This window comes from Nipponia nippon, unplaced genomic scaffold (genome assembly GCF_047370975.1).
Source record: "Nipponia nippon isolate SJK-2023a ecotype South Korea unplaced genomic scaffold, ASM4737097v1 scaffold_10, whole genome shotgun sequence".
NCBI lineage: Eukaryota > Metazoa > Chordata > Aves > Pelecaniformes > Threskiornithidae > Nipponia > Nipponia nippon.
Window position 1 is genome coordinate 30,454,127 of NW_028262291.1, and position 24,088 is coordinate 30,478,214.

Consider the following 24,088-nt stretch of genomic DNA (forward strand, 5'->3'; position numbering starts at 1 on the left):
GCTTTTTTACTCTGATATGGCTGGCTGCTAAAGTCAGTTTTCTCAGAAATTAAGCTTAAGAGATGAGTGTGTTTGTGTAAAGCATATTCAGCCTATACAAGAGTGGAGAATGGGAGGGGAATATTGCATTTCATTATTTTTTTTTTACCTCTGGGCTCAAGGGTGCCTACTAATGGCTTTCAAATGAAGGGACATTCACTTCTCATGCAGAAACCTGACCAAGGTAGGCAGGACCCGGCAGCAAAGCTAAGTGTGGTGAAGCAGAGCATTTCAGAGGACTCTGGGATTCCAGCTTGCATCACCAGTGGGCAAGGAGGGAAGAAGCTTAGCAAACTGTACAGTCTATATACATTAATGTATTTCTTTTAGGAGTAAAGAAGAACCATCTGCAGTGCAATAAGCTTAAGCAGATTTTTTTTTTTTTTTTACAAGGACATTCCTGTCTTCCACTCTTTTGATTAGAAAAACGTAATTTTTTGTTCAACCAAAGAGCAAACAGGCAGTCATCTCTTAGACTATGAGGGACCCAGAAGTGCCTCCAAGCTGGAGGGTATACAATGCAGCCAAGCTGCATCCCAGCGCCATAACAGAACAAGACCCAAGCAGCCATCAGCTCCTTACACATGCCTTTTTTTTCCAGTAGAAAGTGAACCTAAGCACATGGCATGCCCAAGCAAGCCCCTAAAATGGCTACAGGAGGCTGACAACCCCAGAGCACACAGCTGCTGCTCCGATGAGATGCAGCCTTGAGGACTACAGCCATGTTTATGTTTTCCTCCAGGAAATGCTTTGTTGGTGCATCCAGTCACGGAGCAAGAGGCCAAGGCAGTGAGTGTTCTGCTTCCAGGGTCAGAGGAGGTGAGGATGAATATGAAGCCGCTCAGCTGTTCAGCCCAAAGAAGTACTTTATACAGCAACCTTTCGGCTCCCCTTCTCATAGCCACTGAGCACTGCTGCTGTGGCCAAGTGCTGGCTGGCAATTCTGTGCCACTCTGAACCTTGCTTCCATCTTGATACCTCACATGCTTGGCTCACAGCAAATTTACTTTCTTGCCTTTCCAAGAGCCGCTGTACAAATCTCAGGTCTCCTATAATTTAAATCTCCCCTCAAGGCTTGCTAGTTCTTATGGAGCACCAAAAAACAGCTTCACTAAATTGTCAATTCCCTTTTTTTCATGTATTTCTCTTTGGGTTAAACTTCTCTTTTTATGTGGAAGAAAAGGGATCTTTGAAGAAAGGTCATAAGGAAATCAGAGGGAAGCTGCGGGAGGGAAAATTATAACAAGGAAATACAAGCCTCAGTAGCCTGGGACAAGTGTAGCAAAGACTTTGACATGTTAGTGATCAGTTCCTCTCTGAAGTAATTTATCCACAGGATGGCACTGTGATCCACTCCTACATGGAGCGTTTGGCTGCAGAAGCTGAGAGGTGGAGGAAGGGAAGGAATTTGGGCAAAATGGTTCCTAAGGGAAAGCCTGAGACTCTAGTGAGGAATGAGAGGAAAGACAGCAGCAAAGGGGAGTGTGTGAGACTATGCAGAGCCTTGTGACTCCACTAATGCACCTGAGGACACTTAGAATTCTTCTCAATATAAGGAGAAAACCAGACTAGGCTCTCCAAACAAATTAAGAAAAATATTTTTATCAAGATATCTGTGGGCATTGACTGCCTGGCACACTTAAAGCAGTTAAAACTGCTGCCAAGTGTGGTGCATGGGAAGCTTCAGATGTAGCTCTTTTTTGTGACCTGTTATTACCAACCTTATTATTAATTTTCACTTCAATATAAATATGCTTATTCTGGAACTCAGCATTTCTAGATAAAAAGAAAGGTAATGCATTGTTTTACACTTCCAGATGCTTTAAGACATACAAGATGTTATGCAAACTGTAAAGATCAGCTTATTTTTGTGCTTCAGGAATGAGAATTTATTCTTTCCATCCAGAAGGTCATTTGATTTTAAAAGTAAATGCTGTTTCTTGCACATCATATAGGTTAATAGGAATAGTGACAGTAAGGTTAAGCAGAAGAGTAAGTGCATCTGCAGAGGGAACAGATCTTGCCATATAGGTCATGCTCATTCTTTTTTCATTTCTCCTAGATTTGGTATGATTTCAGAAAATTGAAACGAATGGAAGATTCAGGCACTCTGAAGATCTCAGTAACACTGGAGAATGTATGTTTTTGTTTTAAAATAGTACTTCCATTAAGCAGAAAAAAACCCCAAACAAATAGGCTTTTGTTTTGTCAACATTAAAAATCAGAAAAGTGACATTTCAATTTCCTTGTAGGCATGTAATCTGAAATAGCTTTTGCAGAGAAGAAAAGTCCCATCTCCTTTGTTGTTAGATGGAACTAAAGTTCTAAAGTTCAGCAAGTGCGGCATGAGCAATTGTGAGTGAATGTTTATCCCCCCTGTGGGAGTCTGTTAAAGATATTGTATTGCCTCCCAAGTGAAAGCAAACTTTTCTTTATCCTCCTCCACCAAGGGAACCATAAAGAACATAACTTTTAGATGTAGTGCTGCCATTCATGGGTGTGCAGCCACTTGCAAAGTACCTGTTAAGTTTGCAATGTTTGGTACGGCAGCTGTTAGCAGGGCTGTATTAGCATTTAGGTGCCGATAATCAATTGTCAAATGCCACCTCCTGGCTGGTTTCCGAACTGGCCAGGCAGGCGAGTTATATGGGGAGTAGGTTCTGGAGGTAATTTGTCATTTCTCCAAATCAGCTTTGACTTCAGAAATTCCATTTAGTGCCGCAGCAGAAATCGGATATTGCAGTACGTTAGTAATTTTTGACTTGGGGAGGGCAGGGACTGCGCAAAGTGCCTGCACTGAAGCCTCCCAATTTCTAGCAGGATTGGGATCAATGTCTGAGCCGAAGGACCACACACTGCCATTCAGCAGGCGCCACGTTCATCTGTTTAAAACATCAAAACCTGAGATATTTTGATTATGATCTTTAATTGCACAGCGAGTAGTTGACATGCACTTCTCTCCCAGTAGCCATAAATTGACCTTGGCAGTTTGGCGCACAATACTTGCTCCATTCACACTGGTAATCTCAACTCTTTGCCATCCAGATCACACACCCAGCTTCTCGGCATCTTGTGTTCATATTGAAATTTGTGCTCCTATAACTATTAAAAACTTCACCAGTTGTCCTTGAGGACAAACTGGAATTAAAATGGATGGGTCATCATCACTGATAAGCTTCCACTTTCCCAACAGGCAAGCCCAATTACCTTCTGGACATCACTCATTTTTTGGCTTCATATCCTGCAGTCCCTCCCTAAGGGGGAGGAAGGGGTTATCTCTCTTTCTGGGGACTGGTGCTGGAGGGGGAGGAGTTGAAATATGCTTCTTTCTTTCACTGTTATCCTGTTTCTGGAATGCTTCAGTCAGACTCAAAATAATGCCAGTAGGCTGACCTTGAATCGAGGCTCTGGGAATGCCTAGGGCTAACACATTCCTCCATACCTTTAGGTGCTCTTCAATGGCTTCCCGATTGTGCCAATTGTCACAAGGCCATTCTTCTGAGAATTTGGGACTTGGATTCACTTCATGCCTCCATAAATAATCAGTGATGCTACTTGCCATCCTGTCACGGATAGAGTGAGAGTGCACTTCACTCGTAAGAGAGAAGCAAAAATACACTTTATTGATATAAAACACTGAGTTAACAAAGTTCAATGGTAAACGCGACAGTGGTTTAACAAGATTTGATGGCAAAGTACACTTGATTATTTACTGCATAGAGGACAGGATCAGACAAAACTGTCAGGGACACCCTCCCGTTGAGTCACGAGGTTCAGAAAGGACCCCCTTGCTTTCTAAACTTCTCAGAGAGGCGTCTAGGTGCGGCTGGATCCAATCCTAGTCCCAGTCTTGGTCAACAGTTTATGTCTAAAGGATTATATATCCTTTAGATGGCGGGGGAGCACACCGCCACAACTTGTGGTAGAAGTTCATTTCTGAGCTTTGATAAGAGCGAGCTTCAGTTATCCCTGTTCCAAGTTAAAATCATCTGATCGGAGTATATGAACCTTTCTACCCTGGCTTTGTATTTTGCAGATTCCCGTATTCCAGCGGGGGGGTACTGTGATAGCTCTGAAGACCACGGCTGGAAAGTCCACTGAATGGATGACAGATATTTCTTACGAACTCCACGTGGCCCTGGACACAGAGGTACTCTGAGATGATGTTCCCTTTACAAAGTTGTCTTTTACTCCATCTGACCTTTTTAGGGCCTTGCTGCCTGTTCTGTCAGCACAATGGTATCTGTATGCCCAATGGCTCTCCTGCACTTCTCCTATTTGTGGGGGCTCCCACCTCCCTCCCACTGTTCCCTCAAAGTGAGACTATCTGAGTATAGCAGAGGCAGAACATTTTTCTGACCTTTCTCAGCCCTCCTGTAGTCCCTTGGAGAAAGGAGCAGAGAACAAGCAGGCCACAAACTTCCTTTTGGACACAAACAGAGAACTTCCCACAACTGTCTTTTCTAATAAATGAGGTGACACCTGGCACCCACATCAATTTACAAAACCAGGACGTCCAAGTCTTCAGGCACTCTCAGAGCTGGACTCCCTGAGCCTTCTGGGGATACAAGTCGCTGAAGAAAAATAAACACACACCCTTCACTATGAAGCATAACATATAGTGAGACATTTTTGGTTTCATTGTTGTTGTGGTTTAACCCCAGTCGGCAACTAAGTACCACACAGCCACTTGCTTACCCTCCCCCCACCAGCCCCAGTGGGACGGGGGAAAGAGTCAGGGGAAAAAAAAAGCAAAACCTGTGGGTTGAGATAAAGACAGTTTAATAGGACAGCAAAGGAAGAGAAAATAATATTAATTATAAAAGAATATATAAAACAAGTGATGCACAATGCAATTGCTCACCACCTGCTCACTGATGCCCAGCCCATCCCTGAGCAGCAATTGCCACTCCCCGGGCAACTCCCCCCAGTTTATATACTGAGCATGACATCATATGGTATGGAAGATCCCTTTGGCCAGTCTGGGCCAGCTGTCCTGGCTGTGCCCCCTCCCAGCTTCTTGTGCACCTCATTGCTGGCAGAGCATGGGAAGCTGAAAAGTCCTTGAGTAGTATAAGCACTTCTTAGCAACAACTAAAACATCAGTGTGTTATCAACATTATTCTCATACTAAATCCAAAACACAGCACTATACCAGCTACTAGCAAGAAAATTAACTCTATCTGAGCCAAAACCAGGACAACTGTCCAGCACTAGAAGCTGCTGTTAATTTGTACTCTATCATCTGGTGCGTTTCACAGGCATGTGCAATAGGTGAGCTTTACCTAGATGATGGGCATTCATTTCAATATCTCCACAAGAAGCAGTTCCTGTATCGGAAGTTCACTTTCCACAAGAACATTCTCTCTTCCAGGTAACAGCAATTACGGACAAAAGCCACCAACATACTGTCATTGGAAATGCCTTCTCTAGTTCATGAGGCCTTCTTACAAATGTAGAAGTATTAGTCTTATCTATTGCTTAATGAAGTCCCAGAGCATGCAGAATCTGCCATAAAACTGCAGAGGTAAACAGTGTTCTGCATAAGTCTAAGGGCAACAACACATGAAATACTGAGTTGTCTCATATTGTTTCAGTCTAGTCAAATCTACAGGTTCTACAGATTTACTCAAATACAAAGAAAGTCATCAGCTAGAGTAAAGCCTATCAGAGAGACAAAAGAAGATGAACTGGGAGAGTTGCAAATAGGCAACACCTGGAGTGTTTGTATTTTCTAAGATGTATTTTTCTAAGATCTTCTTCACTGAGAGGGTGGTTGGTCACTGGAACATGCTGCCCAGGGAAGTGGTCAAGGCATCAAGCCTGTCAGAGTTCAAGGAGCATCTGGATGATGCTCTTTCTTAGTCATATGATTTAGTTTTAGCTAGTCCTGTGAGGAGCAGGCAGTTGGACTCAATGATCCTTATGGGTCCCTTCCAACTTGAAATATTCTATGATTCTATGTGGGAACCCATTCATGACAGAACCACAAACAGACACCATTACATGTAGTCTCCAAAAGTCATCAACAAATGCACCATATATATTAGCGTGGTAAAAATATACAAGAAAAGGACTTGAAAGGAAGCATGAGGGGACACAACCTGCAAGGGTTGAGTGACACAACGTAAAAGCCAAAAATACCCATAGCTGCTTGTAAGGAATGAGATGTTAAATATGTCAGTATGACACTTTCACTGTTGAGGTATGTTGCCCATGGGGCTGCACAGTGTGTAAATGGTGATTTTACAGGCGTTTCTTTATTCCTTCAGGATTCAAAAATATGGAGTAGGTGGTCCTAAAACTACAAAATTTAACACAGAGCAAAACTGTAGACTAGTTTGGCTAATGTAGTTAAAAGTATGCTTCAAATCTCTTTCTCTGGGATACGAAATCTGAAAAGCTTAAAAATTCAGGATGGAGGAGAAAAATGTTGCTAAATTGCTAGCAAAGACAGAAGTTGGAAAAAAGTAATTTTGAGATGAATGATACAACATTCTGTTTACTCTGGAAAGTTTCATTTTGATTTGAGTTTTTTTTAGAACTTTTTAATAAAAATTAAATTAGTTACAAAATGAAAGATAATTGTGCCTCAGATTGAAACATCTTACTTTAAAAATGTTAAAATTAGCTTTACATTTATACTTAGGAGTTTTTACTACCATTTTGCAAAAATCCAGAACTGTTCTGATTGTCAAAGCCATGTTTTTTTGCCACAAAATATCTTCTCAAACTTTTTTCTTCTAACTTTGTGAAATCTGCTATGCAGTGAAAAATTAGCTGATATGGGAGAAAGTTTTACTTGTTTCAGGAGAAAGGTAAATAGAGGAAAGGAAACCAGTATAGGGAACTTTCAGGGTGAGACTGAAGTAGTACTTTCTCTGTATGATGCCAAACTTCGACTGATGGACAAAAACTAATGTATATGAAATAATTTTCTTGTTTCAGCTGCACAGATGAAAGTGGACAATACCACACTACGTGTGTGGTTGAACGGGTGATAGTTCTGGGATTTGGACAGCAACCTGCTTTTGTGACAGCTTGTTCCAAGGGTAATGAACTGACTTCTATTTTACTACAATTTTTTTAAATACTGTTGCTCTGCTGCCATTCACTAGTCACTGACAGCTCTATAAAGGAAGTGTTACGGCACAGTGAGCCTCTTTATTTAGTTTTATTTGCTACTTTTTTGATATCAAGTGATTTAGTGAAAGGAGCCAGCAGCCACTCACCACTAATATTACATGCAGAACTGAAGAACAGTTGCTTTGTAAGGCAATAGGTACATCAGTAAAAGTGGTTCAGAATTAACAAGTTCAGATAACTTTGTCCTGCACAGAATATGACCAGAGATAGCATTTCAAATGAAGGACCATTTGCTCAGATCTGTAAGCCTGCCTAGTCTAGAACAGGAAACTTGTAGACAAAACCAGGATTACTTTTCTGTTCTCTTGCTCATTCAAAAGTGTCTGGAGTTTGTGACTATGTGGGGATCTCTAGAAGTTGTGAGGGATCCCATATGGACAGGCAGTAGCATCTACAGAAAGGGCTTGTCATTTGTGGCTGCTTTCCAAGCACGTCCCTTCACTTTGGGAATTGTGTGGACATGGACTTTCTGCCTCCACCTGTCAATTTTGAGGACTTTTAGGGTACTTAGAGGAAAACCTATGCTGAAACAAGGTTTGTTTTGTTTTCAGAAAAATCGTTGAATAGTTCCATAGTACCATAGCTTGAAAGGTCAGAAAAAAAAGAAATCATTTTTCCAATTTTGCTACATTCTTATGTGTATACTGGGCAGATTTGACTACTATTTCTTTTTTAATCAATCCTCTCCACCAGTGGCAGGGACAGTCTGAATTAAAAACTGGAGGGAGTCATGTGTAACTGTGTTTAAGAAGGGTTCTTCTTAAATCATATAGTAAACTCTCTTGTCCTGTTCAGATGGCAAAGAAAAAGAAGTCATTTTCACATACGATACGAAGACCTCTGCGCTGACACTGGAAAATTTAGCCCTGAGTGTTGATGCTGACTGGGAGATTTGCATCAACTGAAAGGAGATGCAACTTCTTCAGAGAATTCATTGAGAGGTTGAGGGGAAATAAGTTGGGAGGACTTAAGATGTTCACTTGAAGCCAATCAAATCAAGGAACATATTTCCCCACCCACACCCCCAAACTAATATTTCCAACAATTTTTCTTTTAAAGCACAAATTTAAACTTGGATAGCTCTTCTCTTCAGTAAATGTAATAGCACTAGGATTGTATCTTTGGGGGAAAAAAGGTAAATACTGTCTGCTTCAGTTAGGCATTAAGATTGAGTTCTGCCTTCACTTGCACCAAAAAATCGTAAACTGATGGGATGAGATTGTGGATCGTTGCCACGGGGTTTGATGTAAGTATTTAGAAATCCCACTATGCAGAGACTGGAGTACTTGAGAATAGCAGATCTGGGCCAGTTCGACAAGCAGCATCAGCAGATATGCCAGAAACAGAGGTTATCATCAGAGTTCTGCCTGCAAGCTGCCTTGTGAAAACACAGAAGGAGCCTCCCAGTGTGATTATAGACACTTCCCCTTTCCAGTCCTTATGACAATGCAAAATTAGGCGGTCTGTACAGGAAAGTAAACAGCAGGCTAGCCAAAACAGTTCAGTTACTGAAGGTAAGGTTTGAGTTGGTTGTACCAGTCAGTTGTGTGATAGTAAAAGACAGTAATGTGGGAGTGCAGAAGTCTCTCCAATAGCTGGCTTTGAAACTGGTATTTGGATTTTGAAAAGGCACAGGTCTATGTAAGTGCAATACTGGCTTAAGGTAGCAGCTAGACTCACACAGAAACATTTTCCATGTTATTGCTCCCCTCTCTCTGCAAGTACTACTTTAAAAAAAAAGAAAAAAAAAAGAAGTCTTTTATTAGGAAAGAATTGGCATTTTTGGACGATTGAATGTGATTGGTTAAAGCCAGCCCAGTGAAGCAACTCTGCTCTTGGAGAGCTCTGCTTCTCCACATCTTCCAACTCTTGCCAAGGTTTGGCTTCCTTAGCACATATTTTAGTAATTTCTTGGTCAGTTTTTAGTATCTGGCTGACATTTGAGCTTGGTATTTATGAAGCAAATTCTTAATTTTAATGGGATTCATTCGGCATGTAGCCATCCCACTTCACGCTTATTCCCCCATTCTCTTACAACCCACCCTAATGTTCCCTTGGCTCCTTTTCCCACCATCTCTGCAAACAGAACTGGCGTGTCCTGATGCTTTCTTCCCTTTCAAAACTAGGAGACATCCTGAGTCCCACATCCCCTACATCCTGCCTATTCCCACAGCCCTTTCCATACCAGGCATTTCTTTTCACAGGATACCACTGCTCCACAGCTCAAGTTGTTTGCCCTTTCCATTTGCTACACTTGTTAACTATATTATTTTAAAACCAGTTCTGCTTCGAGTCAAACCTGAACATGCCATCAGTTGGGTTTTGTGGACATAAAAGGGCAAAATTTACTTAATTTCTTTTAGAAAGGTAAGGAAGTATTTTCTAAAAACATCAGTAAATTAACTCTTAGGAAACAGAGAAGGATGGTCACCATTTTTGCCAACTAAGGGTAACATAGCAGTCCATTTGTACGTTGTTCCCTACTCCTCTTACTAAGTCCTCCCTGTACTTGGTCAGTCATTCCCACCTGCTGCTGTATGTCCTCTGCAGGGCAGATTTCTGGGAATAGCAAGTGTGAGAGCAAACTGTGACTATTCCGCTCTTGACTACCAAGCACGGTTTGTTCCCCACCAGACCTTTAGGTTCCTTCTTTTTTATTCTGCAGAGCTGTTTGTCAGCCCCTTCTAGCAGACAGCATGAGCCTCCACTGCAGGAACTGGCAGCCTAAATACTGCTGTGCTTAGTGCAGACGAGTTAATCCAGGTAGAACAGTAGCAAATAGATCTTTTACATCTGTGAGAAGAGAGACAGACCCTATTTTTGAGGCAGACCCTATTTTTCTATCGGCTTCTAAGCTTTAATTGACAGTTGCTTCTTACGTTTCAGCATAGCAGTGCTTCTGACAGGATATAATTATTGTCTGGAGCATTTTAATGAAAGTTTTAACTGGTATTTCTGAAGTTGGAAAGTGAAATAAAGTAACAATGAAGTGAGTTACATGCCTTATTCCTTCCAACCTTCTTTCTACTGTTGAGAATCACTACTAAGTATTCTTCCAAGGGTACCTGGTTGAAGTGAATGACTAGCTTTTATACTCTGGCCCTCTACACTACTGTAAGTACTCATGAGTCAAGTTTTCAGTGGTATGAAGTGCCTAACTTCTATGGATTTTGATAGGAATTAGTTGCTGAAAATCTTAGCAGTTGCGTCTTTAGATCTGAGGAAGTAAATTTCAAAGAATATCATTTACATTGATATTTGTAGCAACTCACATACTTTTCCACATACTTATGCCATAAATGAAGAAATAAATGTATAGTATACCTTTACAAAAAAAGTAATTGAATTCAATTAGTGAAAACAACTGCGTATAAAACTGCATAAAAATTAAGTAGAAAGATTATCATCCATGTAGTTCACTTTTGCTCTGTCTGAACAGGTCAGCTATTGGGGTACTTCTGCTTGCAAGAAATTCCATCGCAAAAGGTGGTTTAATTCCTAATAGACAAAGGGGTTATTTTGCTGTTTGTAGCAGACAGCACTCCATTCTTCTCTATGGTAAATTGTGTGTCTTTAAAGATACCATTTGTCTTTTACTAGCAACTGCTGTTTCTCACAAAAAAAGACCTACATAACAAAACCATCTGTCCCATAAAAAAAAATAAGAAAAGGAGAAACTATTTTTTGAACAGGTATAGCCACAAAATATTCCTGAACATCCGTAAAGAGCAACATTGGGTTAGAAGTGAGAAGTGCATGTCCACCTGCCATTCCCTCTGCAGGCACTAGCTGACCTGTTAGCTGTAGCAGTAGGTCATACCCTGACACTTGCTGACCATCCCAAGGAAAAAAAAAAAATAAAATAAAACCACCTGCTAATCCTTCACTTGATCCTCCCCAGCAGCCCACAAGGAGTTTGTCAAATATTGCACCTGTGCTACTGGCATTCTTCCCAAAACAGAGCTCTGTGTACGAGATAGATAGATGAATTTTTGTACTGGGCAAGAAGGGAGAATATGAAAGAAAACATATACACAGGCTCCAAAATGAGCATTTTTGCTGAAGCTGTGCAGTGAGAGGCCCTTGCATCTCACTATTTGCATTGCTCTTGAAATATCCTGGAAAGTGTGACACGTGGCTCTGCCAAGCTGTCCTGCAAAGTAATGTCAAATACGAGACCTGCAATCCTTGCATCTGAATGTAATGAGGAAGTCATTTATTCTGCATCTGGACAACCCACCCTGAAGCAATCACATTGCTGTTTCCCTGAACACTGGAATCTGTCCTTTCCGATTGCCCTGTTGGTGCAAGAAGGCTTGCATTCATGATAAAAAGAAAAGGATTTAGGCCATCATTAGAAGCCTGAGGATTAATATTCCTAGAGGTTAGTCAAGCTTGCCAACTATATTACCTTCTTTAAAAGTTCCCCTAGTCAAGTTTTTTTTCTTGGGCTGTGGAGATTGTCCATTGTACTGTTGATTTTAAATGTGTAAACCAAGCAAATGGCTGAGAAAGAAAAAAAAAAAGTCAGTACTTTGGAAAACACTATAGTACTAGGGCAGAAGGTCAGCAATGTGTATATGAGCCAGAGTCCAAAGACTAGTGTCATTAGGCGAAAATAACACTGATGTCATGGTGTGATTTAAGACTTCCCAATCAAAGAAAAATCAAGGTGTTAGTGGGCTTTTCTTGACACATAAACAATGTCACCTTTTAAAGAACTGGGTTATAGAGAAGAGCAACATGTGTTTAGATTTTCCTTTCACGGAGACTGTGAATTTGTCCCTTATCCCACTGTTGTGTGACAAAATAAATGTGCAAAGTCAGGAGTCTCCTCTAGGATTGGTGTATCCTAACACACACAGAATGGCCCGGTTTCCACACTCGGCCCCTTATAAACTTTCCTGCTCCTATATGAAAAGGTGCCTTTTACGTGGGAGGTGGCTATCACCAGGTGAATCTTAGTGCTGGCAAGCTGCTCTCTAGAGGAGCCAAACCCAGCTGGAAGGTATTGACCTGACCTCAGTAGCATCGAATAATTACCTTTTTCACCATTAGGAGCATGTCTTCAGATAATCCTCTCTACTAGTAAACATCTCTTTTCTGCAGCAAAGGGCAGAAAAAACAAGTGGAGTACAACAATTTCTTTGGGAATGTCAGGACTAATTTATTGGCTGGCAGTACTTCATAAGTATGTTCCCAGACCAGCAGGAGTTTAGTTTCCCATTTTACTGTTCTCTCTACTTAAGGAAAAGATGAGCTCCTTGCACCAGGAGTCAGCCTGCACACAGAGCCTGTCCCAGGAACACGCCTGGCCTCAGCATAAGCTGCGCAGAAGACTGACACCATCTCACTAACTCCCTCCCTCTCACTCTTTGCCTGTAGTTATTTTTAGATTTCATAGGTTAAAGCTTGTCCCTTCTGGACACTTATATGCGCAGGGCAGGAACACACACATGCTGTAGATACTACAACTCGGGCATGGGAGATAGTCTATCTTGTTCCACATTAAGGAATAAATTCTGATTTCTTATGACAAAATACCGCCCTTTGAGAGGATGTACAATGTGCTCAACCACATGGAATTTTTTTGCTTGAAAATTTGACTAGGAGACTTTCAACGGATAGAAAAAGCAGTTTACACAGCAACTTCCTCTTTTCTTGAATTTCCTTCCAGTTTGCAAGATCTTGTTTTCTTTCAACATTTGGTTTAAGCCTGATTCCCATGCCGTCCGCCATAAATGCAGCAGTGGCTCAGCAGACAGCTGCTGGGTCACTTCCCAGCGCTACTATTAGCACTACAACTGAAGGTGCAGGTGGGGGCACAGGGGGGATTTATTCTGCCATTATAAGTCGCAACCAGCCCATTATCAGCGTGAAGGAGAAGACCTATGAAGAGCTTCACAAGAAGTGCCTGGAGAAAAACATTCTCTATGAAGACCCTGATTTCCCACCAAATGAGTCCTCCCTCTTCTACAGCCAGAAAATCCCCATCAAGTTCGAATGGAAAAGACCACGTGTAAGTAATGTATTTGCTGAGTGCCTCTTACTTTCTACAAATTGAAGTGTTTACCCTGAGCTTACATTTTTGCAGAAAGTGTGTACTGGGGAGGCGGGGAATAAGCTGGAAGTATATTTCCTTAGAGCTTTCCTGGAAGATAACTAGCTAGGGCTGTGGAAGCTCAGAGAGTGTGCATATAGTGAGTAAAATACAATAAACCAAAATGAAACAAAAAAAAGAGATGGAATGAAACATGTAGAAAAAGAAATATGGAATTTAATTTCCTTCTTGCATGATTTACTAGGGATTTTCTTGTCTGAAACTACCAAAGAAAAATTCTCCTTATTCTGCAACAAGTTATTGGGTTTGCTGAGGCTCAATTTTTAAACACTACCTTATTTCACTTACAACTTTAGTATTCTGCTGGTTTCCTAGTCTGTGAAAATAAAAGGACAGGTTATGGTCTGAAACATGCTTTTTATTCAGTTGTTTGTTCCCAACATTGCTTAGCCAACTTGCAAAGGTTGTTTAGCCTATTATCCACTTATGGGTGTTGTAATCACTATGAGGACCCACTCCTGCCTACTAATCCCATTTATTTTTCCTATCTCGTGGGCATTCCCCAGCCAGCCTTCCTCTTCTTTCCCACCCTCTCACAGGCAGAGGACTAATTCCTCAGTTCCCAATTGATTCCCCATCCTACTGCAGGAGGAGTTATCCTCTTTCCCTGTCATCCCTGCTGGGCAGCTGCTCCCCTCCAGCGAGGCAGCCCCCAAGATGCTGCCTCAGCCCCCGCTGCCCCCTGACCAGCAGCAAGGACGTGGTTCTGAGGAGCTTCCCCAGCTCCCTCTCTCTGGCAGTTTTTGGCCACCTCTTCTAGATTTGCCATACTTCCCCAACACCCAGATCTGTGCTTCAATGGCAGAGTCAGTGGTGATAGACAAAACTAAGCACAGGCACGTAACTAAATAGTAAAAGACCAGGAGCTCTTGCAGGTAGCTGTTACAGACGCAGAGGAAGGCCACGTGCCGCTGTCACAACAACAACGTGAGCAACGTGGGGGGAGCAACATGACTCCCCCATCTGCCGTGCCCTGTGCGTACGTGCTCTGTCACTCCTTCATCATCACCATGGCTGCATCAGCTCCTGGAAATGTGCGTGAATGAGTTAAACACAGCCACAAGTCAATCATCTTAAAGGGATGGGATTTCCCCTATTTCTACAAAGAGGAAAGCGATACAGCAGTACAGTGGGTGAGTGCCAGCACCCTGGGGCAGACAGACTGCAAGTGTGCATATAAGAAAGCATCAAAACATAAAAACCCCCACAATGTAGCCTCAGACTTGCCTTGAGTATGCACAGATCAAGCCTTTGTTTTTGGGAAGGTTCAGACTTCAGGGTCTCTGTCCCAAAGATATTTCTTTAAGCCACTCATTAACAAATAAGTTTGGAAGCTCTATACTTATCTTTCATGTAGAAACAACAAGCTGGGGACTGTATAAGACTCAAAATACAACCCAAACATCAAAACCAAAGCTATCCGTGTTCTTTTGACACAAGTGTTCAGGCACCTGATGTATCTGTGGTGCCAGCTGCAGGTAGGGCAGAGGCAGGGGATCCAGAGAGCTGCAGTCTGCGCCTGCCGAGTACTGGCGTGCTGTGGGATCACGGGTAGAGATGGCTGTCCTGCTGGGGACACACCAGGCCTGATTTGTAGAGGTGCCTGTGCCTTCTGTTGCAAATATGTTTGTTTTAAAACAAACCCTGTAATTCAGGTCATTGCTGTACCCAGTAGGTCTCCAAAGAGAAGAGACTCACATATAACACTTTCTCCTTTCATAATGTGTCCCCTACCTTGTCATCCATACCACAACTGCAAAGTGAGACTTCTCTTGGGTGCTGGTGCAAACAACCTGTATCTATTGGTGCTGATCTCAGATTGACCCAGGACTTTGCTTCACTGGACTTTGAAACTGTATGTTATATAGCACTGGTAGGAGGACTTGTCTGATAATATTATATACGTGAATAGCCACAATAGACGCGTTAACAGAACATCATAAAGTCAAATGAATATGAAGTAGTAATACTGGGCTGAAGAGTATTTTGCTAAGAGATTAAAGCAATCATTGAAGCACCAAATGTAAAGATTTGACTGTGCAAGCCATGTTTTGTAATAGTCTGTAAAGATATGGACAACATCTTACTAAATTGCGATGGCATTTTTTTGGCAAAGAAAGCAACTAGCTTATAAACTATAGTCTTATAAAGTGGTAATTTTTAATGGCTTTCAAATTTAGGTCAAACTTGAATTGAATCAGCCTTTGAGCTGAGGCACTTGCTGAGCCCAGCATGGGCAACTCCCCCTCCTGCGTGTGGGCTGCCAGGAGCTGGGCTCTCTCCGCTTCCCCTGGCCATGGCTGTGCTGTGACTCCACCTTCTCCTCGGGGCTCCTGCAAGTCGTTACTGAGGTGGTGAGAGGTGTCCAGCATCCCAGCCCCAGAGCTACCCCTTGCTCTCGTGCGTCTGGCTCTACAGGCTCTTCTCTTTGCAGTCGGTGCTACCCGGAGGTCAAGTCCTCCTCCGGCTCTTCCCAAAATTATTGCCCTCTGCTGCTGCGAGGGCAGCGGGAGCATGAGGCCTGGTCTTGTGCCTTACCGTCAGAAGGACAGCTGCCACGCAGGGCAGCTGTGAGCCTTGGCATGGGGAGCGGCGAGAAGGCCCCTGTAATTCTACCCATCTAGTGACTGCCATGCTACGGCATGAACACACAGAGCAGACCTCTTAATACTCAGTATGTGGGCAAAAGCCAAGTGACAGCCCTGAAAGTTTCCCTGAGTAAAGACTGCAGGATCCATCCAGTGTTTCTGTTCAGAGTATACATGAGCACGGTTTAGGTACGGAGAGGGGAAATAAAATCCCCCTCAGTTAATGCATACTATTAAATCATTCCTTCACCCATGGAATGTAAGAGAAGCCCAAAGAGCTGTTCTCACCTGCACCAGGTTACATCCAGCTCAGTGATGGGCTGTGCTCAGCTTTCTTAACAGCCTCAGCCTTCCACACCTATGCTGCCTGCGGGAGCTTCTCTCGGATGAGAGCAGGGGCGAGGTCACTGATCTTTAAGAGTTGAGAAAAAGTCTATATTATAACATAATGCAGAGTATCGAGAGGTCCTGCTGCAGTCCTGTTTGGATCTAATGACACTAGGACACTAATAGGAAGGCTCTGCCGTGACACTTTGCTTTCACATGCACCATTGTCATTCTCCTTGCTCACAGCCAGGAGGTCACAGCATTAACTGCCGGATTCAGTGACTTCCCTATGGTGATCCTCTCCGTAGCCAAGAAAATCAGCAGGAGAAGCTTTCTTTTCATAACGAATACAAATAAAATGAAGTCAGCAGACTAGTGGATTTTGCTCAGAATGAAAATGAATCAGTCAGATCATCTGCTGCACAGGTGTGAAGCTGTTTGAATTTAGTAGTCACAAAATGTGCGCCTCTGCAGGCAGTACCACAAAGCAAAGACAGCGTTTAGTGCCACCAAGGCAGGACTTTCAGATGAGGGTAATCCAACTCTGAAACTCTAAAACCAACTTGGCGTCTGACAGCATCAAGCTCTGCCTTGAAGTCTGCAGCACAGCCCTTTAGTAGCATGGTCTAGATCATGACAGGCCAAGGGAGAAGCAGGAGGCTACAAATTGTCTTAGGCAGGCCAAGGAAGATGCTTCCTCTACTTGATAGGATCAGTTTAGGGCATTTACTTAGAATGCCATAGTTTATTAACAGAAGGTTTTAAAGGAATGAATGCCTTTTGCTGCAACAGTATAAGCTGACTGGAGGATTTTTCCTGACAGAGAAGAGAAGCTAATGAAAATACAACAAAGGTCAAATGCCATTTTTAGTTGCATGCTGCCTTTGCATTTTCCAGTGCTCCCTTCCAACTGACTCATAACTACCCTCTGCCCAGAAAGCAGCATGCACTACTAATGGTTTTTTCCTAGGATTCTGTCTCCCTTGCTGTAACTTTGACTCTTTGTAATGAAATTACAGTTTGAACTGAATCAACCCAGTGAACACAAAGGTCCTTTGGATAGTACCAAGGCAGTCTGAGGCACTCAGATCAGAGGAGACTCTTTCTAGATGAATCATTGCATCAATGACGTGCAGCCTATTGGGATTCTCAGTGATAACTTGACCTAAGAGATGAAGAGCAATCCCTCGCTCAGCCAGAAAGACTGGAAGGACAGACCTGCCACCTGCATCTTGAACACCAGGTCGTCTCGCTCTGCTGACTGAGTACTTTTCATCAGCCTTGGAAGACCTTGAAACCCTTCCTTGTGACTTCGGCTATACTCAGCACAACTAGCACAACTGGAGATGAACTAGAGTAATACAATATTAAAAGCATATCCACACTGTACTAAACACACCTGGCCACCATAAAGAAATGCAAGAAAAGCATTTCTGTCATAGCTAAATCAGTCCATATGACAATTGTATGATTCCCTTCTTTGCATTCCTTTACCAACCATCCTCCAAAGCAAACGAGCCCAAAACGCAATAAATTGCACTGATGAACAATCATCGCTGTACATTTAATATTTGGAAACACTTGGGCACCATCTAACTACCTTCAGCTAAAACACAGCAAGCTGGATTTCAGAGCTTGTTACTTCAACAGGAGCAGGATCAAGCTAAAATGCAGTAATAGAGGTTGAAAATATGCAATCCAAAAACCTGGCATCTCACAGCTAGTTTTCAAGAGAGCACCACAGTAGCATGCGGAAGAATATTTTCAACAAAGCAGGTGGGTGGAGAAAAGCATGAAGGCATCTCAAACAGCTGCCTTGACAGAACTGGACCCTGGGACAGCTGACCGAGGCCCAAAATAACAGGACAATCCCTCCCTCGAGGACAACAAGGTGACTGCTGCGGGGAGCCGGAAGCTGGTCTCTCTATCTGGCTATATGACTAATCCAAATATTTACATCGAAGCAACTCTGCTGATTACTGCAAAGGAGCAAAAAAGTGGGCTCAAGCCAAGTGAAACTACTAGACCTGAAGCACGAGTCTGGGAAAATCCAGGGCTACCCTGATGACATGGGAAAAAAGCTCTAGACCGCAGAGGTAGCATCAGCTGTCTGTACTGCCACACAAGCAATTGTCAGTTGTTTCTTCTTTCCCCTTCCCACTCCAGCCCTGCCATATTCCAGCAGCTTGGGTTCTTGGACTATGCTTTGTCTTCTTCCCCATTTGCAGCAGCTCAGGGAAGTGGTCCTCAGGTTGCAATATCTTTCTTTCCTTACCCTCACAAGAGATGGGTCCAAAAGTTAAGTGTCTTCTTTTTCTTCCCCATACCAAGTATTTGACTATGAGAGGTGGGATAAAGCAGGGACTTTTTTTTCTCTGTAGGACAGGTTGTACCTATTTCTTCCCTTGGCTTTCCTATACCCTGCGGTTCTTTGTCCCATATAGAAAAGGTTCTGTGTAACCCTGCAATAGTCCCACCTCATTTGCTGGTAGTTCCTACATAGTCCTTCCCTCCCTACAGCAATTCCTTAATTATTTATGCCTGTACAGCATCTTGTGCCCATAAATACTAAGAAACCCAATACATTGTCCTAAGTGCAGGACAAAAGAAGAGCTTCCTGTCCTCAGAGACAGATGATGTCTGTATACATTTCTGAAGGCAGCATTGGCAATTAAATACTGCAACATGAGGAAAAGAATAAAATCTCTTAACCAGCAATTGATTATTCCTGACAATTAAACATCTGATCCTGGGCAAATTTTAAGGAGGAGTATTACTGGGCTTCATTCCTGATGAAATGCATTCTTCCACCTTATTAATGCCCCAGCATATTAGTTACTGTAAATTGGACACCTTAAACCTGCAGTCATTTTTAAAGAATTTAATCTGGTCCCCTGATGCACTTTCCGCCTACCTGCTCTCCTGTCTCTTCCGGTGTTTTTTGTTTGTTGTTTTTTTTTTTTTCCATTATTGTGTAGAAAAATATTTTTCCCTATTCTTCCCATTTTAACGTGTTTGAACCCTGTACAGAGGAAGCCCCCCAGGCTAGCTATTAGACCCTGTAGATACACGGAGAAAACTCTGGCCAAATTCTGGAACACGCAGATTCCAAAACATTTTCATAGTGAAACTCTGCAGCTGAAAAATCTCCAAGACATTTTGATATCTACAAACTATCCTACAGGAAAACGTTGTCCTGAAACAGCCTTTATTTCTGTGGCAAACAGGCATCATAATACGTGCTTTTCCTGCTCACCCATCTGTTTATATTTTGCAGGAAATCTGTGAGAATCCACGGTTTATTATCGGTGGAGCCAACAGAACAGATATCTGCCAAGGAGAATTAGGTATGAAATTCTTACTTCAACTCTGCACTTTTAAAAGTCTGCATCACTTAATTTTCTTTTGATTCCAAGGTGATATTTGAAATCCTTTGCCTCAGTATACATCTACTGATCATCATCATCACTACACATCTACTGATTCCTTCTCTCTGTAGCAAATCGTTGATATCTGCCTAGTAGCAATCTAGGAAAGAACTTTAAGTGAAAGATGCTTTGCAGGGTGTTTTGCTTTTCATGACTTGGTATCATAAATGTGTTACAAAGCACCATTTGGTCTTTCTTTCAGGCTTTGAGGAGGGACAAAATTAGTTAGGACAAGAATAACAGATAAAGAGAAGGACTTATTTGACTGAGAGAAAAATTTAATCAGCTACTGTTGTATTTTTTCAGGTATTTAGTCCTGTTATTTCTACACAGGATCTTCTGAAGGCCTCCAGCTAAGTGTGCCTTGTACTCAAGGACAACCCCTATATTGAAGACCTTAAGCTCAGATGCTCAAAGATACTTTGATATATAGAGCTGCTACTTAGGTACAAGTGATGCATCTGCACCAGTCGTCCACGTGGCACTCACCTGCACTGCTTTATAAAGTCATTCCCCACTCGGCTTTCCCATGTCTTTCATGGTTTTATAACTTCTGTGATCTTTTTCCTAAGCTAATACATCCTAATGCGTGTTAATCTTTTCATTTAAGTGTTGTTCTGTGCTTGTGACTGTCCTCATCACCTTCCCAGTACTTTTTCTTTTTTTAAATTTATTTAAAACTGCCTTTCTTTTTGAGGTGACCAGAACTTCACAGTTGCCAAGGTGGGGATGCAAATGAATTTACATGCATAATACGTTCTCTGTTTTGTCTTCCATTCCTTCCCCAACTACACATAGCATTGTTTACCTTTCTGACTGCTGCTGAACATTGGACAGTTTAGAAAACTCCTGTTCACAGTGGACCCCACATCCTTCCTAAGGGGAAATAGGTAACTTAGAATGTACTGCTATATGTATAGAGTTCGCTTTCCAAAATATATACATATATGTATTTCTGTATGTTTTATCCCTCCACCAGTTTCATAAATTTCTTTTACAGCTCCCTGCAATTAGGTTTAGTTTTCACTGCCTCATATAATTCTCTCACCCCACTAATTCACACTGCTCAGGCAAGCTTACCCTATAACCTCTCTTACAGGAGCAGCTAGGAGGTTTTAATTAAGGGTTGAGGCATCCTTTGCTGAACACAGAAGTACTACGGAAGAAAGTGACTTTTCCAGAGCTCCCACAGAGGCAGCAAACCTGCGCAAGAGTCTGAAGGAAGACCTGAAAGGCACTAAAGGGGACAGTATTTACAACAGTGCAGACACAGATTCAAAAAGAGGAAAGCGTGTCAGAGCAATGAAGCAGGAAAGAGGCCCCACAGAACAATGGCTGAGACAGTGGGCTATCTTGAGAGCAGAAAATGAAAATGAGAGACTGAACTTCAGTTGTACAGAGCTCCACCTGGAGAGAGTTATCTCTCAGCTGGTCTCTGTCCTAAACTTGGAAGGAGAACTAACACAGGAAGTCAGATAGGCATTCATATGGGAGAGGGAAATCTTAACACAGGTAACAGTACTCATCAGATTTTAGGCTTTTTCTAAATTACAGGGAACATCATCTATCTAACAGCCATGAATGATGCCAATGAGCATTTCCAGAGCACAAATAAATAAAGTGCTAAAGTACTGCAGAACACATGGAGAAGGCGATGGCATGCTCTACTGAGAATTAATGTGTCACTTTTTGCAGTATCTCACGTTTTCCCTTTGGTTCTAGTTGCTCCGTCCCCTCATTTTGTCTGCTGCTTCTGCTTGTTTACAGGTGACTGCTGGTTCCTGGCTGCCATTGCTTGCCTGACACTGAATAAAAAACTACTCTGCAGAGTCATACCTCATGACCAGTCCTTTATACAAAACTATGCTGGCATCTTTCACTTCCAGGTGAGTCCCTTCATCTAGCAGGAAGAAGATATAACTGTATTTACCCAAGAGAGAGCTCAGCTCTCGGGCGTGCTCTTCCCTCTCCCTTCTCCACCCTTTGGAAGCATGACTGACAGCAGGGAAGGAAGAGGGATTGAATTCATCACCCTAAACTCTTTCAACAGGGCAGTCACAGAAGGGCCAGCCCATACAGGCAATTAGGGAGCATTAACCCACCAAGGAAGCATTTGCAGATCGCTGTGTCCTGCGCTTAAGGGTTAGCAACAGGTGCCCAGTCCTGCCTTGCTGCTCAGATGCGGCGCTACAGCCAGCACAGACACGCTGTTCACTGGCAAAAGCATCTATTTTTAGGCCCACAAGCAGCTGGTCTGTCAAAAACAAGTTATTGAAGAACCGCTTATCCAGAAAAGATTGACTGCTTTCCATATTTCCTTTGACTCTCCTAAGGGACTTCTCACTGTCCTGCACGCGTTGCCTGGGGGAATTCAATCCAGCTGCCTACCTCCCAACGGCCATCACTTCTTGGCACATTATGAAGCAGTTAATATCTACATTTCTCCTCTCTCAGCCTGGCTTTTCAGCCAGCCTCCCCCTCCCTGCACCAAGTCAACCCTGAGGTTTTTTTCTGCTTGCTTTTATCCAGTTCTGGCGCTATGGAGACTGGGTGGACGTCGTCATTGATGACTGCTTACCCACGTACAACAACCAGCTGGTCTTTACCAAGTCCTCCCAGCGCAACGAGTTCTGGAGCGCCCTCCTGGAAAAGGCCTATGCAAAGTAAAACAACCCGCTGGACCGTGCTGGGGTCTCCACCGAGTCTTTGTCTGGGGAGATGGTTAAACCACTGCATACAGAACCTACAATGAGCACATAGAGAGGCTCTGAAAATACCAGTGCCTTTTCCCATAGATTCTCATGCCTCAGAGTTGACGATGGGGTAAAACATATTTTCTAGGGGGTTTTGCTACTCATTCAGATGTCTACATTTGATTCTCAACATCTCTTTTTTTTTTTTTTTTTAATGTGTGGAGGTGGCACATTTTAAAACTTCTAACTTGAGGGTTACCAAACAGATGGTTTGTGGGTTTTTTTAGTATGTGTGTTTACATATCTTTATTTATACACACACACATGATAAATATATATTACGTATAAAAAAAAAATATAGGTAGGTATCCTCATCTGTGTAAAAGAGAATCTTATTTTTCTTTTCTCTTTCCAAGACTCCATGGGTCATATGAAGCTTTGAAAGGAGGCAACACCACTGAAGCCATGGAGGACTTCACCGGAGGAGTCACGGAGTTCTACGAGATAAAGGATGCCCCTAAAGATATCTATAAAATCATGAAACACGCCATTGACAGAGGATCCCTCATGGCCAGCTCCATTGATGTGAGTCCATATGAACTTTGCAGATGAGCCATAAGAAATGGTAGAGGAGAGGGCCCTCTCTATCCATAATCAAATATATGCCACCTTTTGGAACTGCTCGATTTAGTCCACATAGCAAACATCCATTTCTAGGAGATGGAGTAGTCTCCACTAGACACCACCCATTAGCAAATAGCAAGTGCCAAAAGGGAAATGAACAGGAGCAGAACATGGAGGTGAGGAGAAGGGGTGCGATCAGCAAAACCAGCACCACCCACCCTCAGTGCCCTTGCCCAATAAAACTAGGTTAGTAGGGGGTTGCCGCAATCTATTACGACACAAATCTTCATGTCAAAGATGCTAAGTGTGCAAATGCTTGGGAAATCAAACCTTCAGTTGCCAACATATAGTCTTAAATTGTCTTCATTTACTGTGGTTAATTTAAAAGTGAAAGTAAAAAAACCTAGCTTCAATAACCATTATAGAGTACGAAGTTGCAGTGAAGGCAGAAGAACAACCAGTGCTATCAACCACTGTAGTTAAGTATGGACCACCTAGCACGTAACGAGAGAGAGGTTTATCTAGGCTATCTTTTACCACTCATCTTTCTTGTATCATTTCTCTTCTCTCTCCCTGCCTCATCTTTCTGCATGATACTTTTCTCCTATTATTTGTACCAGGATAACCTCGGCTTTTCCTACGGATCAGCTCCTCGGAGTGACATTGGGAAACTGATTACTCGAATGGTGAAGAATCTAGAAAACGCGCAGATGACTCACTCCACTGTAGACTACCAGGGGACAGACGAAAGGCCAGCCTGGGTTCGTATGTTTCCAGAAGCGGTTGACTTCACAGGGCTTTTATTTACAGATAGAACAGTTAGAGAAACATATCATCCATGCTTTTAAATCCTTATTTGTCTTCACTGAGTTGTCCCAATACTGAAGATCTGTTCTTATGGACGTTATTTGACATACGTATTAGAGGATTTCAGTCCCTTCAAACACAGTGACTGATACTAGAGGGCTTTGCTAATACTGAGGCAAAGGGCTGTTGGCTTGTGCCAAAGTCTTATAATTTCCAGAGCTTACCTGTATGGTAGAAATGGAGAGCAAAATCACATCAAATATCTCAAAGTGGCACATTGGTTATTGTATTCGGGAACTGGACATGATTAGTGGA

The 24,088-nt window shown here is 42.5% G+C and overlaps 2 protein-coding genes across 6 annotated transcripts in view; both read left to right on the top strand.

The window, feature by feature from the left end:
* Window positions 1-10,178, top strand: part of GANC (glucosidase alpha, neutral C) — a 29,825-nt gene extending 19,647 nt beyond the window's left edge. The window contains exons 19-24 of one of the 5 annotated variants that reach the window (XM_087746307.1): window positions 782-858; window positions 2,102-2,176; window positions 4,076-4,189; window positions 5,301-5,413; window positions 6,988-7,091; window positions 7,981-10,178. In XM_087746307.1, coding sequence (XP_087602433.1) covers window positions 782-858; window positions 2,102-2,176; window positions 4,076-4,189; window positions 5,301-5,413; window positions 6,988-7,091; window positions 7,981-8,090 — 593 coding nt within the window. In that variant the 3' untranslated portion in view covers window positions 8,091-10,178. The other 4 variants (XR_015701956.1, XR_015701957.1, XM_087746308.1 and 1 more) reach the window with 4 other exon arrangements.
* The window catches only part of CAPN3 (calpain 3), a 41,231-nt gene continuing 24,133 nt past the window's right edge, over window positions 6,991-24,088 (top strand). The window contains exons 1-7 of the mRNA XM_009473760.2: window positions 6,991-7,091; window positions 12,863-13,204; window positions 19,499-19,568; window positions 21,417-21,535; window positions 22,179-22,312; window positions 22,759-22,927; window positions 23,587-23,727. Coding sequence (XP_009472035.1) covers window positions 12,911-13,204; window positions 19,499-19,568; window positions 21,417-21,535; window positions 22,179-22,312; window positions 22,759-22,927; window positions 23,587-23,727 — 927 coding nt within the window. The 5' untranslated portion in view covers window positions 6,991-7,091; window positions 12,863-12,910. The remainder of the gene's footprint in view (window positions 7,092-12,862; window positions 13,205-19,498; window positions 19,569-21,416; window positions 21,536-22,178; window positions 22,313-22,758; window positions 22,928-23,586; window positions 23,728-24,088) is intronic.